This window comes from Xyrauchen texanus, chromosome 15 (genome assembly GCF_025860055.1).
Source record: "Xyrauchen texanus isolate HMW12.3.18 chromosome 15, RBS_HiC_50CHRs, whole genome shotgun sequence".
Classification (NCBI taxonomy): domain Eukaryota; kingdom Metazoa; phylum Chordata; class Actinopteri; order Cypriniformes; family Catostomidae; genus Xyrauchen; species Xyrauchen texanus.
The window spans coordinates 19,139,553-19,155,778 of NC_068290.1; the positions used below are offsets into that span (position 1 = coordinate 19,139,553).

Sequence of the window (16,226 nt, forward strand, 5' to 3'; positions counted from 1 at the left end):
TGAATGAGACCAATTTCTGGAGGGTTAAAAGACAGAAATGTGAAGCTTATAATTTTTTAAAAGCACTTACATTAATTCTTGTGTTAAAACTCATATATTATTTGAGCTGTAATCTGTTTCAATGTTATTTTTACAGTCATTTGAAGTTGTAAAATTGGCTATAACTTTACACAGAAAGGGTTAGTAAGTGATTTCATCGCACTACAATCATGTCTTGTGGCCATACTTTTGAAATTGTGAATATTTTACCGTTTACATAATGGCCCCATTCACTTCCATTGTAAGTGCCACACTGGATCCCAGATTTTCATTCTTTCTTTCTTTATTTTTAAGAAAAAGGAAAGGCAAGTCAAAAAACACTGGAACTGGGATATTTCTTTAAGGAATCTATGCATACTATAGTCTCCGATGCAAGGATGTAAACCACCAGACCGGACAGCAAAGAGTTAACGAGAAAGAGGAAATCCTATCTGGTTGGTCACAGTACAAATACGATTATACAGCCTCAGTTTAACACGGCCGAACGGACGGATTGAGCATTCTACGATCCGACTCATAAAGAAAGGTTATTCTGCAAGGTTAATACTACACGCAGAGATTTTTTTAACAATTCCGCAGATCTGCTGACGAAAGGGAAGAATAGGGAATCCATTATTATAGCTGGGACTGCGGTGATGTTTTAGGAAGGATGTCGGTTCTCCTGACAGAACCAACATTACTGGGCCGGGAGCCTGCTGTTAGAGCAGACCGCAGTTCGGCGTTCAGCAGGTGAATGGACAGCTTCACGTGCACTCCTCCGCGTGACGGATCCGGATCAGCCCCTCTGAACGTGGACCCGCTCGAGCAACACAAACGTGTTTACACTGTTTTTAAGAAGAAATAAAAGCTAAACAAGTGTGTCACTGGACCATGAAGCCGCACCATCAGCTGTTTAGGTGTTTGTGGCGAACGTTCGTCGTTGTTCTTCTGTTTGATGCCACACCGCTCATGTTGTTCAGGGGTTCTCTCACTCTCACCCTGACCGTTGAGAACAGCAGCTTCACACTTGAGGAGGACGCGCAGATAACTTGCTCTTCTCACATCGGTATGGAACTCTCTGATTTAAGGGACGAATTGAATTAGAAATATGATGAAAAATAACAGTAGGGCCTAGCACTTAATATAATAATTGTACATTCACCATATGTATAATTAACCATAATATTCAAGTTTGGGGGAATTACATATAAAAGTGTCTATGGTCTATAATGGAAAGCAGACAGATAAATAAGTCATCACAACTGTTCCAGAAATACATTTTGCATCTTGGTTCTATATCTAAAAGCTTTGTACAACCACAGTAAGAGACTGATAGTCTACTATGAGATAGAGTCCCAAAAACATCAGTCTATTCATTTCTACTATGTAGGTCATGTTTGCATTAAATATAGATCACTCCATCATATCTGCACATATTATTGGCTATTTGTTGGAATGTGTATGCAGTTTATTCGCTAACTTCGATTTTCTAAATTCCTAGCTTCTCCCAGTATATTTAGTGGTGTTTTATTGTCCAGAGGATCCATAAATATGTGGTCTCACACCTCTCAAATGCTCTGACCCCTAAAAGTCAGCTGGCTTACAGAGAGAAACACAGCAGAGAGATCAGTTATTTTAATTAGTCTAGATAAGACAACTTTAAGAATCCATTAAGCAGACTACAATTCTAGTGGCTTGATTTTTTCCAAAGTGTGCAATCTGGGTTGCTGGAGGTTGCTGATTCTTAGAAAGCAATACATGTCCTAAACAGTTCCAATCCCAATTCTCAAGTAATTTTGAATGGCTTGTAGAGAATTCTAGTGCTATATTATGGCTTGCTTTAAATAAAACTTGTCCATTTTCTGGGCTTCTGTTGCAGTTTAGGGGCCCTTCAGCACAGCTGTCAGTCACAGTCAAAACAACAGCTGCCTTCACAACAGAGCTAGCCTATCTATTGATTATTACTAACTCACAGTTATAACTCAAATTGGTGTCTGTGGACAGGAAATCTGCGTATGAGGTTGCATGTAAACCAAAACCAGTAGTGGATTTTTTTCATCACTGTAGAAGACAGATAGAAAGTTGTGTTGGAATGTTACTGTTCTGAATTTGAAAAGAAAAATAACTTTCACTGCAGGGGGAATTTTGGCAGTATTAGTCAAACTAATAACTAGCATTTATCTGGCATTTAGATTGCGATGACAAAACAAACCTTTCTTCATTTAATTTGGAGATAAAGCTTTCTTTTTCCCCTCTTAACAGTCTCAAGTCGTAGAAGAGATGTTAAGCCTTTGGTCAAGACCAGGCCGTTTGCTTTGGTGGATGGAGTTAGGAGAAGCCTGAGTGATGTTTTACAGGTGAGTTTTCGTGCTCTGTCTAATAACAGAACAGGACATTAGTCATATTTAGTAATTCTAAACGTATCAGGACTCTCATTAAAGGGATAGTTCACCCAAAAATGAAAAGTTTTATAATTTACTCAACCTCATGCCATCACAGATGTATGACTTACTTTATTCTGTAGAACATAAAAGAAGATTTTTAGAAGAATATTTCAGCTCTTTTGGTCCTTATAATTATACTAAATATTGGCCAGAACTTTGAAGGCCAAAAACCAAATATAGGCCACATAAAAGTAACCCATAAGACTCCAGTGGTTAAATCAATGTATTCAGAAGTGATATGATAAGTGTGGGTGAGAAAAAGATACATATTTAAGTCCTTTTTTACTGTAAATATTCACATTCTGAAAGAGAATATTTATAGAAAAAAGGACTTTTGATCTGTTTCTCACCCACACTTATCATATCACTTCTGAATACATTGATTTAACCACTGGAGTCTTATGGATTACTTTTATTCTGCCTTAATGTGATTTTTGTAGCTTCAGGCTGGTCACCAGAGAATTTTCAGTTTTGGGTGAACTATCCCTATAACATTAACTCAGGGATTGTTACCAAGGTTTTGAAGTTACAATTACATTGATGCATTTGGCACATGTTTTATCCAAAGCTACTTATAGTACATTCAACATATACATTTTATCAGTTTGTGTATTTCCTGGGAATCTAATTCTTGACTTTGGCAATTCCAGTTCTGTACCAGTTAGGCCACAGGAACACTCAGAAGTGGTTAGAACAGATAGTAGCACAGGACAGTCCATAGTTTAGGACTGACTACAACAGATATCATTCAGAGTAAATGAATCTGTTCATAATTCTTTAAGCTTTCTTGTTCTCACAAAATGAAAATGTATAACTTGAATGTTTTTTTTTTTTTGTTCCGAGTCATAACTCAAGTCTTTCAGCAAATCTTGTTATAAATTCATGGAATTACACTAGTAAGTGCTGCTTTCTGTTGACTATGGATTTTTCCTTTACTAACGGTTTCAACATGAGTCTGCATTCATGCCTCGGTGAAAAAAAAAAAGATCAGTGTTACTGGAACAGTGAGTAATGGGTGTGTGTTTGTGGACCGGTGAATGGGGGAATTCTGCAGAATATGACTTCAGAGTTGCTCTCAGCTGCACAGGAAGTGTCTGTCCCATTAATGTTGCCTCCAGTTCCTTTCTTCTTAGATTATGTTTTGTGTCAGGAAGCTTTCAGTTGAATATGTCAGCACACCTTTCTCCTTTCTCCAGGACGTGAAAGATACGGACACCAAACCCACCCTCCCTTTCCTAATCTTCAATTACGCATTCATAGGCCTATTCGGAATCTGCACCCGCAGAACTCTTCCTAAAGCTCCGTAGTTTTCTGCAGAATTTGAAAAACCATTCACAAAATTCTACAAATTCCGCACCCATTTGCTTGTTAATTTTTTTTTATAGATAAATATTTTTAACACATTTTACAATGTGTTGTTGAGGAATAGTTAACTAAAAATGAATATTGTGTTGTCATTTACAATAGATGTTAGGCAGAATGTAGGCTTCAGTCACTATTACAGTATATTGATAAAAGACATGGCAGAAGAGTGGAATTAAACAGAGTAAATTATTTTGGGGTGAACTATTCCTTTAAATTAATCAGAATTCAGCAGATTTTCCTCTAAAATCAGCACAGAATGTGTAAAATCAAAGTCAGCAGATTCCATCTAAGCCAGAATTCGATTTCTCTCAAACTTTATTTTCTCCTTCACTGTGTCACTCCTCTCTGCAATATGATGTCAGGAATGCTGATCTGGGTTGCTAGGTGATTCACTTATTTTTGTGATAATGCATAACACAGTATAGCAGCCCCTCTCTTGCTGGCTGTGTGAATCACAGAAACCAAGGCAGCTATTTTCTGTTTTTAGCCTTTTTTGCCATGGAGAGAGGAAAGGTGGGTGTTAGTTTGGGTGTGTGCTTGTTTGTATGTACAGTATATGGGTGTGTGTGTGTGTGTGTGTGTGTGTGTGTGAGGGTGCTTTACTGACCTTTTCCCTTGACTATAATAAACATTTACCCATGAATACAGACAGTTTATTATAACAACTGTTTTCAAACTGAGCTAAAAAAGATCTTCTCACCACCCAGAGGAATGTAAATTATCCTGATTCAGCACTCCGAGTTAATAATCATTCTCTCAGACAAAGATGGAGATGAATGTGCCTGGAATGTATTTGCATGTGTCTAGGACCATGTCCATCATGTACACAGTGAAAGTTAAGGTGTCTTATCCCATTCCCATGAAAGAGAGGAATTTGTGTGTGTGTGTGTAATAGTGTTCACTTCTGTAATTAGAATAGCAAATTAAATCTTACATTGGAAAAATATTTGTTATGTTTATATCTGAAGTGTTTAATTTTTTCAAATGTTAAAATTCTTTGACCTGTATGCAGAGACAACTAAAAGTAAGCCATGTGTAGGTTGATTTTGTAAACACTGTAGCTTTGTGGCACTATCAAAACATTGTTTGTTTGAGAATCCTGTCCTGGGGTACACTTCCCAAAAGCATTGTTAGCTAACTATGATCTTATGTTCCATTGTTACCAACCTAGTTCAACATTTGGTGTTTCTGGAAACTGTAGTTCCAATGAAGAATTGTGTGATTGGAACTACAGCTCTCCACCTGTGGTTAAAAGTATAGTTTTTGTTGGACATAATTTGACCTTGCTGAGGTTTCTGTATATTTTGTGCTATATATATATATATATATATATATATATATCTTTAATCTTGTCAAGATTAAATGTTTACATGCACTAAAAAAACATCCGACTTGATTTTGCAGTGATTGGAGTTCCGAAACGTCACGTAAACACGAATGCTGCCATTAAAGTGATCAAAGACTGTTAAGAGAAAGCGGTGTAACACACATGGCTTCATATGGAGAACACTGCTTACGTGTACATGTTAAAGCATAAGTGAAGTTCTTATATGTTTTTGAATAGTGCGTATGTGCTCAAGTGCGTCGGGGAACCCTGAAGTGTGATATAAAGATAAACCCTACTATTGTAGCACAATCATCATCACAAAGCATAGTGCATGCAGCTTTCATGTCTTCAGCAGCTTTTGCGCATTAAACAGCTTTCTGAATTATGTGTAAATGAGCTTTTATAATTGAATATCCTCAAAAAGGATCACTCTGTGCATAATGTCAGTAACGACAGGTCTATATTTTTAGCGTGGTTTGAATGAATGATGTTCGACATTCTTACTACAGATTCAGGAAACAGTCGTGACTAGCTAGTTAACTTCTCCAACTATGTATCGTACTATGGTGGTTAAGCAATGAGTTCTGTAGTAGTGCGGGAAACGCACCCCAGACTGACATGGCAACATTGGCTCAACCAGTGGCGTGTGGTTGGTGCAGAATCCATTTCAGTGGCAGACATGGGGAGTGTTAAGAAATCTGTTGGAAAACAGTTATAATTGCAATTAATTTTAATGACGCTGGTGGTGCCAGAATTACTTCAGATATAAAGACCACATTTGAGATTTTGTTGATTGAAAGTAACTAGCAAAGTTTAAAAGCTCTAAGTAATTTCAATATGACTATTTATGTGTCTATGTACTCCTCAATAAAGGCATCATACTGACTTGATGTAATGCATTAACACGAAAACCTATGAATTTAACATTAATAAACTATTCAAAACCACACCCATCACATCTAAGCAGTTGACGAACAATCGCCAGCCTCCACCCATCCTCCCCTTCCCTTACACTCTTTTTTTTTTTCTTCTACCTCAGCTACCCTCATTAAATGTACCCCACCCAGCATTCATTTGCTGCTGAGGTCATTGCGATGTGAATGTCATGTGTTCAGGGACATTACCTCAGAGAGAGAGAAAGAGAGGGAGAGATTAAAAAAAAGAGTGGCAAATAAAGAAGGGGAGAAAAAAAGGGTGGGGCAAAGGACAGGAACAAGATGGAGGAAGACAGAAAATGAAAGGGTATAAGGGACAGGTTTAGGTTAAGTTAGGTTAAGCAAATTGTGCATGAATGCCACGTTTGGTCTTCAACTCCAAAGAGCTTCTTGAGACACCTGTGTTCTGTTCAATTTGTTCAATTTTTTTAGCACAACAACATGTTTGGTCTTAACAGCCCCTGAACCGGCCCCACTTTTCTGTCTCTCTTCTCTTTCTTATACACTTAAAAGGAAAGAGCCTTTAATATATATTTATATATATAATTTTTTACTTAACCCTTTCTCTCTTATATTCTGAATTTTTGTTCCCTCCTTCTCAAACTCACTCTGTTGACATCACGTAGGCACACATGCACATATACACCCTACCCTCCCATTCATCTTTGCTTCAATCACCAGTTTGACTTGGCTCTGCTTATTCAGAGACAAGTGATCCACCTGAATACAGTCAGCTGCAGTCTTATCCCAGGAGATCATAGTGAAGACATTCACCAGAACCATCTGATAGCAATAAGCATAAAGCCCTCAAAAAGACATTTATGGTTTGGTAGGAAAAAACAATGCAGAAACTGTGTCTGATGGTTAAATGTGGACTTTTGTGAATAACCCAAAGATTTGATCCTGAGAGAAAGTTTATGTATGGGTGTGTCATGCAACTTCTTAAATGTCTGCAGATGCAAGTTAAAGAAAAGTGATCTGATGATGTCACCCTCTTGACCCTTTGTTGAAGCTTTTCGGGACCTGTTCGGTAAGGTTATATAAACCTCTCACAGGAACTGGATGAGTACAGAGACCGATATGTAAGAGAGTGTTTTTGGTCTGGTGTGAGCAGTGAAAATAAAAATATTTGTGACATCCAGACATCCCTTTTGTCTTTACGATTATGGCATAGTACAACCCTATTCTTAAACCTTGCCAGTAGTTAACACTGTGATTTGAATGCCAGTTAACATTAATGTAAAAAAAAGTTTACTGCTAAAATGGCAAATACAAATTATTGATTTGAAAAACTGTTACCACTGGGATAAGTTGAGATCTCTCTCAAGTGTTAACTTGACCTTCAGCATCCACATCCTGGTTAAATAGCCTCCTCAAAATTGGGTGCCAGCAGTGTTTCAGGAGGGGTGTTGTCCTCCATCGACTGCAAAATTGCATCCAGGTCTGACTCCATTATGAAATGGAACACCCCAATTTCACAACCCAATCATTTACAGATGGATAAAATCAAGACATTTTCAACGTTTTTTTTCATTGAATATCTTGTTTCACTCAGAAATATGTTCCATTACAGAAGTAAGAATCAGTTGAGAATGCCATTTCATGTTGACTTGGATCAAATGCTTATGCCAGTTTTAGATTAAGTAATTTAGTTCTTGTTAGTATTTAGTTAGTAGTAATTGAAATAATTTCATCATATTACTTTTTTTTTTCAATATATAATGATTAAATAATTATATATAATAATATATTATAAATATAATAATACAAATAATTAAGATACTTTAGCAGACATGTAAAGCATTAATTACACAATAAACAAAAAGTTGCTTTAGAATGCAATGTGTTGTTTATTTCCAGATCATTGAACAAGCATATAATTGGCCTACAGTCCACAGCCATCAAGGCAGATGCTTCTGAAGCATCTCACTTTGGATGCGTCAGTCATAAACACAATTTTTGAATGCTGTATCAAGTTAAACATAGTTTAAATTTGAGAAACTCATCTTGAGACCTCTGCCTTCGCAGCGAGTTGCCTTTAAAGCTTTACCTGAGACTCGTAAAAACAATAAAGTTGGTAGTTCAAGGTAGAATTGCTCCAGAGGAAAGATTAATTGTGTTAATTTAATGCATTATTTTTTATATATATTTAATCATACTGAATTAACGTGTTAAATCGACAGCCCTAGTTGTTATATTAACTGCCTCATAAAAAACATGGTGCACCTGTACAAGACACTGAAAAAACAGTGTCTTGTACAGTTTACTATATGTTTATATACAAAAACAATAAAACGAAACACACACACAAATGGATGCAAAACTGTTGATATGAACAGCCCCTGAAGATTGCCTGGGAATAGAAAGGGAGAGGTCAGACTAGCTCACCTCTGCTCTGCTGCCAGAGAGAGAGGTTAGACTTACTGTGACTAGCAGAGAAAGAGCTCAAATTGTCCTATTCTCTTATGGCTGTCACAGAGGGATGTTGTGTAGACCCACATCTATTGGCAGAGAGAGAGAGAGAGGCTCAATAGAGCGCAACAGTCTGGTTCCAGAAGTAAAAAATCCCATACTATTTTTTTCCATAGACTAATTTATTTTCAACTATAACTTAGAAACATTTAAAGATGGACCTACCTTGAACTCTGATGTTGGTATATGCATCTGTTGAAGCCATCAGTTTGCATTATTTCATCTTCATTGTTTAAAAATCTTTTAAAAACTGTTTGATAGTGGAATTTTCTGGTGAACAACTACAATACCCTTGGCCCAGCAGAGAAAGCTTCACCAATCAGAGAACCTCAGTCAACAAACCCCACGAAATGAGCCCAAGAGGGACCATCCACTTCCATGGCATGCTGTGAATGACGCAATCGAGTCGATCTCTCTTCACTCTTTTATATATTTGTACATATCAAAATATTTTGCAATAAATGTTAAATATATTGTTTCCATAATTCTAATCAACAACCTAAAATCAATATTTTTTATTTATTGAATGACATTATTCACAATGCTTCATGGGATTGTAGTTTGTGCCGCAGTGAAAGATGCTAAGTACACAGTCTTGTTTCACTGTCTTTTTGTCTGATTTTAATAAAAAAAAAAATGTTTTGCCTCAAAGCAAAGTTTGTAATGTTGTGATTTACCCTGGAACTTGTTAGTTTGGTTCATGGCTTACAAACTCCTTTATGGAGGATTTTTATGAAAAGTCTATGGAAAAAAATTAATGGTAAAAATAGCTCTGGAATCCAGACTACTGAAAAAGTGGGCGGGCACTGTTGCACACTATTGCTGGCTTCGAGTGGATCTGGGAAACTTTTACCTTCGAGACGGGCATTAGTTATTATGACATGTCACACATTCAAATGGAAAACCAAAATACGGAAGATGACAAACTTAAATACATAAAGAATGACGGCAAAAGCTATTTCTGTTGTACCAGACAATAAGCATAACTAAACACACCTACATCACTTTTAAACAACCTATATGATTTAATAATGCCTGATACGCACCTTTCAACATCACAACTAGCTAACTCAGGTATCATCTAGAATTCCAAGTTTCCATTTTGTAAATACAACTTTGCATATTCATGCCATGTGCTCGGAATTTGTAATTACGACATTTCCAACTCCACTTGAAGGACACATTTAATGTGAGATGGTCCCTTTACCATGTTAAAAAAAAAGCAGGAAATGGCAGCAGCAGTGTAACAGGAAGCTGAGTGGGGTTTCACTTTTTCATCAGGCTTTTAAATGTGTATGTCTATGTGCCAAGGGGATGTGATAGAATGGCAGGAAAAGGTGCTTAGAATAGGAAGTGAGAAAAGGACAGAAAGCGTTTGGAAGAGAGGAAGTCTGTTTATAGCCCAGTTCTCTCTAAAATGCACCTATTTCATGCTATCATCGCCTCCTCTTTCCCCTTGTGTTTCCCTGCTCTTGTGCAGAAGACTAGTTTCGATAAAACAAAGACACTGACACTGAAATGTGTGAAAGATCTTTTTGTGTCAACCACACCTGCTTAACCCTAAGGTTTTAGTAAAACCAGATTTTAATCCACTTATACACTGGTCTCACATTTGTAACTAAGCTAATTTGTCTTTGGTTATGTAGTTTGTGTTATCTGTGGTTTAATGTGAAAGAATCTGGTGTTTCTTTGTGTTCTGGGAGGTGGTTTACCAGTTCCTGTGAGGAGTTAACTGTTAAGGGATTACTGGGTTTTTATTAGTCCCCCACTAATCACAAAAATGATGAGAAACAAAACTCGACATCCTGAGTAAGCAAAAATGTTAACACTATCCTACAACCTATTAGTACTGAAACAATACAGAACATAAAAAGAGGCTATTAAAGACATATAGGAAATACAAGGTAAAATCAAAGAAATGGATGGGGATAATTGTAATAAATGTTTGTTTCTCTATCTCTCCAGAATGGTCACCCTGATAGACTCCAGTGTGGTTTAAAAGTGGGAACCAGCTTGTATATACTGGATATGGAGAAAAACCAGTAAGTAAAATGTATCTACAGTGTCCAGCATCTATTGAAGATAGGGCTGGGTATCGTTCAAAATAGTTCGATATCGATACCGATACCTTGACTTCGATACCGGTTCCTAAAGATGGGAAACAAAGGAAAAGAAAGAAAATTACAAACACTGGTATTACCGCTGGTTGGATGCTATGTGATCATTTTCATTAAGCAGGTTTAGGGTTAAGCTTACACAATAAAGCAAGACACCTTGATTTCAAACTTTGAACTTTATTTTGTATTTATTTTAACTAAAAGTTCAAATGAAACTGGAAAAAAAAAGTGCATTTAAAATGTGTTGTTCAACCTTTTGATAGATGGCTTTACAACAGTTGTGAACATCTCTCTGGCAAAGAAGCTTCATCCGTGCATTCTCTACCGGTCGGGTATTTTGTTATCCAGGAAAAATATCATGTGCGTGAATACATTTGTTTTGTTCCCTCCTTCACGATATATATATATATATATATATATATGTGTGTAATCCAATTACATCGGAAACATCCGGGCTGAGGGATTAGTGAATATTCTTGCTTTATTGATTTTGCTTTGGAAATTAAATAATTTATTTAAAAAAACGAAAAACTTAAATCAAATACATTTCTAAATTCAAATTGCAATCCAAACGAAAAAGCAAATAAATAAATTTAAAGTTATAAAAATAATATTATTTATATATATATATATATATATATATATATATGACTACCTTTCCATTTACCATCAGGCAAGAATCTGTCTAAACATGCAGATGGAAAATTTCTTACACAAATGAAGACATAAAAACAATTACAAATGTAAAAATAATAATTATAATGATGATAATAATCACTGAAATATAAATCATGGTTCGAGGTGAACGTGGTTTTGTATTATTTTATACATTTTGTATTATTTTATATAGTTTGTATTATTTTACAGGCTGCAGAGTTGCGTTCACAATAAACTGCTCTGTGGAAATAAATTGAACTGAACGCAAAGCACCTCCTGAACTGAAATGTCTGAGGTCATTTGCAGCACTCTGAAGGCAGAAACAAAGCATGAGGTCCTTACATGCGCGTGTTCCACGAGACCGCATGCCTCTGTATCAGCGCGTCAAACATTCCCATATACGTCTTTTCTGTCATCTGTACTTAATAATATAATAAAGTGTGTTTCTTCTAACGCATATCTTTGTGTCTATGGGCAAATTATTTGTAATATTAATTTGATAATAATATAGTCTAATAATAATAATAATTTGATAGATTAATGGGAAAACGAGCCAAATATCGTCATGACATGTTCAAAGGCATCAGCTATTGGTGATCACTCTGACCATCATTGATCCCGAGATCATCGTCCGTTGGCTCAACCCAAATGTACATTTCTCTCTATAAATTAACAAAATGTTCAGGCAGTCTCTTGCTGTTTTTCCGACACATTCAGGATCAGTGTCGCTGCGGCTCGCTTCGTGCATGCACTTTTAAAGTGTATATTTTAAAGGCTCATTATTTCGGTTTAATATTTCTCTGTAATGTAGAACAGTGTTAGCAATATTATTGATAACATTCTTTCTCAACCCTGGAACTCAACCCTTTGCTATGTTGAAAGCACTACAACTACACATTATATGAAGTTTTACCTTGTGAATGTACAGCCAATCACCAGCACTTTTAGATTTGGGCACATCTAGCATGCTACATGCTTATCACTGATGTTGACTAGATTAACCTCTTAGCTATCGAAATTTGGTACCGAATTACAAAACATTATCACATTTTATGATATTCGATTGTTTAAAGGCAATTCGGTCAGTGGCTAAAATGTATCGAACTCGATACCCAGCCGTAATTGAAGATGTCATTATCATATACAAACATTTGTCTGTTTGGGCTGAGCCACTCCTTTATTGTATCTTTCTGCAGAGATCTTTTGCCAAAGCCACCTAACGTGTTTTACTACCTGCCAAATGGAACTGGGGTATCCATGGAGCAGAATCCAGTGGTGAGTGGACCCCCTCTATGTATGGTAGAGCATTTGTATTTTGTAATATCAAATCCAGATATCAATGATTTAGTACTGTATTTTGCTTTGGATTTACTTTGGTTCTCTTTCACCTTTCACTCTTTTTCTGTTATCTTTCTCTGTCTCTCTTTCAGACCCACTGTTACTATCACGGCTCAGTGCAAGGTTTCTCTCAGTCCCGTGTGGCTCTCAGCTCCTGCTCTGGATTGCGGTAATATTTGGGGGTTTTTTTCTTCCATTTTTCTCTCTGTGTAGCTCTGGATTGAACTTCCTGTAAGGTATATAAATGAATCATAGTCTAAAAAAAAGTTAATTACAGAGCAGTAAACAATAAGACCAGCGTAAGACCATTGTACAGAAGGTTTCACAGGTCATGGTGTTGTAAAACATAAGGAGCTTTTCAGGAGAAAATTGTAGATAGAGGAGAGTGTGGAAGTGATGGAGGGAATGTGATAAAGGATGGCTGTGACCTATAGCTGCTGTTCCCTCTGTCTTTAATTCCCGGCAGATTATCAAAGTCTGTTGAACTTCACCCACATAATCTTTCATTTTCCTTGTATAAACTGTTCATAGATTTGAGATCTTGGCAGTTTTGTGCTTTGAGAATGTTTTCTTTGCCAAGCAGTAAGTCATACTCAAGTAAAAGTGCTCAGATTTTCTCAACAAATCCATTGTTTTATGTATTTTATTTTGCTTGTTGATTACAAACGAATATATAGAAACTAAATAAAAGATTATGCTTATATTTATTTGGTCTTATTTAATGTACTAAAGGTTAAGCATCATGTTGGAATTGTGGCACAATGGGTAGAGCCTGTGCCCTTGACACAGAAGCTCATGGAAATGCAGGTTTGAATCTCATGTCCTGATCCTTTTCCCCCTCTCTCTCCACTGTCCTGTCTTTTTCCTGTACATAAAAAGGGGCAAAAATCCTAAAAAAAACCATTCATATACATATATCTGTGGCGCAATGTTTGCTTTCCTATGAAATGCTGAGAATGTTGAGCATTCTATCAATGAAAGAGCAATATTACAGTTATGTGATACTATGACTAAAAAGGTACAGAAAGTCAACATTTTATATATTAGTTATATATAACTTGTCTGTATATACATTATTTCCTTGTGCGACCCTGCACACACATGTGGACGTTGTATTTTGGTTACGCTATACACAACACACATTCATTTAAACCGACTGATCTCAGTTCAGAATATTCTGGGCTGTCAGTAAAGGGTTAACATTTCGATCTACAAAGTCATGTGACTAAACTACATGGCGCAGATCATAGCAGAGTTTGTTTTTGTGAGAAACACCAACAAAACTACATCTGATAAGAAACCTAATTAAGTTTTTTAATTGAAACCTGATTGAGAGATTGAGAATCTCTAGTTTCATCCGATATGCCATTTTTAATATTTGAGCAATTTATCGCGAAACAGCACACTATATACACTAATGTGTACTTGAATGCATTTTTTCCATAGTAATCCTTTTTTTGCTGTGCATTATCACATTGAGAATCAATGGGTTCATCCAAAAGCTAAAACATTTTGCTTTCAGAGGCTTTATATGGAGTTAGAATGAAAATAAGGTGACAGACAGCACATTAGAGGATAAGTCATTCACTAAATAGGAAGTAAGGGACCATCCTATAGCTTTCCTATGTAGCTAAGTGCATTCACTCCTATCAAAAGTTACATTTCAGGCTGCAGATAATGTTTGGACAACTCAATATGTTTGGCAGGCAATGGAAATTAGTATATAGATTTAAAATGTATTATGTGTAATTTTATTTTTACATGGTTTGCAGATTGTATTTTGAATCACAAGTAGTCATGCACATTTCTGATTTAATGTCTCCAAAATATGAATAACCAACACTTCTTCAAAAAAATCTGACTTTCTATACCTTGGTATTATTTAAAATGTCACAACATAGTCCCACTGTCCACATATGTGTGCATGCATTTTTAGGAAAACTATTTGCTCGAGAAATGTTGCTTAGGGGCTGCTAGTTACAAATCGAAAAGGGAAATGCAATGGAAAAAGAGATAAAAATGACAAAAGAATGGAAAATGCACAGCAGTCATGCCTGGGTCTATATAATATGCCAGTTAATTACACAAATTGACCTACAAAAAAGAGCCAATACATTTATTTTAAAAAACAATAATAATGTATTATTTGTTTGTATCAAATATTTGTGTGTAAACTAGGACTGAAACGGTTAGTCGGCGTTATTGACAAAAATAAAAAATTGTCGTCAAACATTAGTTGTTGAATAGTCGTTTGATCTCATTTTAATGTAAAGTGATTATTCTAAAATTCTATTGATGGCGCGAGAGGACACTGCAGCTAGCACCTGACTGAGGAGAGGAAGAAAACGGCTCACAGTCCAGATGCACTATAAACTTTCCAAACAGCTTCAGGTGATGTAGATCGCAAAGTATGAGTGAATAATAAAAGAAATACAAAATAAGTAAATACAGAAGAACACTCGTTGTGGAACAAGCGGAGCTGGAGCTGCCGCTCCGCTGAAGCAAATCTTGCGTGTCGAGCGTCTTTTAATGCAGTTATATTTAATGCATTATAGCTTTATTTAAGTTCATATAGTAAGGAAGCAGGTCATGTAAATAACTACAAACTCTGAAACTGGCATTTCTCTGTGCGGTCAGCTCCTGTTATAGTCATCATGTTATAATCTAGCTGCGTGCCCGAGGGATGTGTGTCCCCTCTTCTTCTATGAGTTTTCGAAGTGTCCCGATCTAAGGAGGAGAAACTGCACCCGGCTGAGGCACACTCTGTTGTGGGGATGCACATCCCTCGGGCGCGCGTGCTTAATGCAGCTAGATTATAACATTATGACTTGCCAATTATTGAATCATAATTTGCATCACTGTGCATTTCTTATCATGTTGAAAATTTGCAATACACAGCTTTATTAATAAGAGAGAGTTTTTTTTTTTTTTTTAGTTAAAGCTGAATTTAAGTAAACAGAAAGGTGAGAGAAGTAGTCTTCACCACATTATAAACTGCAACAAAATATGTTTTTGATTTGTTTTTGTTTTGGCTTGTTTCCCAATATAAATATCTTAAAATCCTTTAAAAACAAAGTTGCATTCACCTGAGAAGCAGCATATAAGATATGTATACTTGCTTTTAGAGAATAGATCTTGAATATAAGTATATTTTGTCTTTACTGCACTCGCAGAAGTATACTCACCTAAAGGATTATTAGGAACACCATACTAATACTGTGTTTGACCCCCTTTCGCCTTCAGAACTGCCTTAATTCTATGTGGCATTGATTCAACAAGGTGTTGAAAGCATTCTTTAGAAATGTTGGCCCATATTGATAGGATAGCATCTTGCAGTTGATGGAGATTTGTGGGATGCACATCCAGGGCACGAAGCTCCCGTTCCACCACATCCCAAAGATGCTCTATTGGGTTGAGATCTGGTGACTGTGGGGGCCATTTTAGTTCAGTGAACACATTGTCATGTTCAAGAAACCAATTTGAAATGATTCAAGCTTTGTGACATGGTGCATTATCCTGCTGGAAGAAGCCATCAGAGGATGGGTACATGGTG

At 36.4% G+C, this 16,226-nt stretch overlaps 1 protein-coding gene across 5 annotated transcripts in view; it reads left to right on the plus strand.

The window, feature by feature from the left end:
- Nucleotides 1–113: 113 nt before the first annotated feature.
- adam15 (ADAM metallopeptidase domain 15) overlaps nucleotides 114–16,226 on the plus strand; it is a 35,796-nt gene continuing 19,683 nt past the window's right edge. For all 5 annotated transcript variants that reach the window (XR_007972055.1, XM_052143519.1, XM_052143520.1 and 2 more), the window contains exons 1-5: nucleotides 114–1,084; nucleotides 2,281–2,375; nucleotides 10,527–10,603; nucleotides 12,532–12,610; nucleotides 12,766–12,842. Coding sequence is in view for 4 of the 5 variants with exons in the window: in XM_052143519.1 (XP_051999479.1) it covers nucleotides 910–1,084; nucleotides 2,281–2,375; nucleotides 10,527–10,603; nucleotides 12,532–12,610; nucleotides 12,766–12,842 (503 nt within the window). In the remaining variant the exon portion in view is untranslated. The remainder of the gene's footprint in view (nucleotides 1,085–2,280; nucleotides 2,376–10,526; nucleotides 10,604–12,531; nucleotides 12,611–12,765; nucleotides 12,843–16,226) is intronic.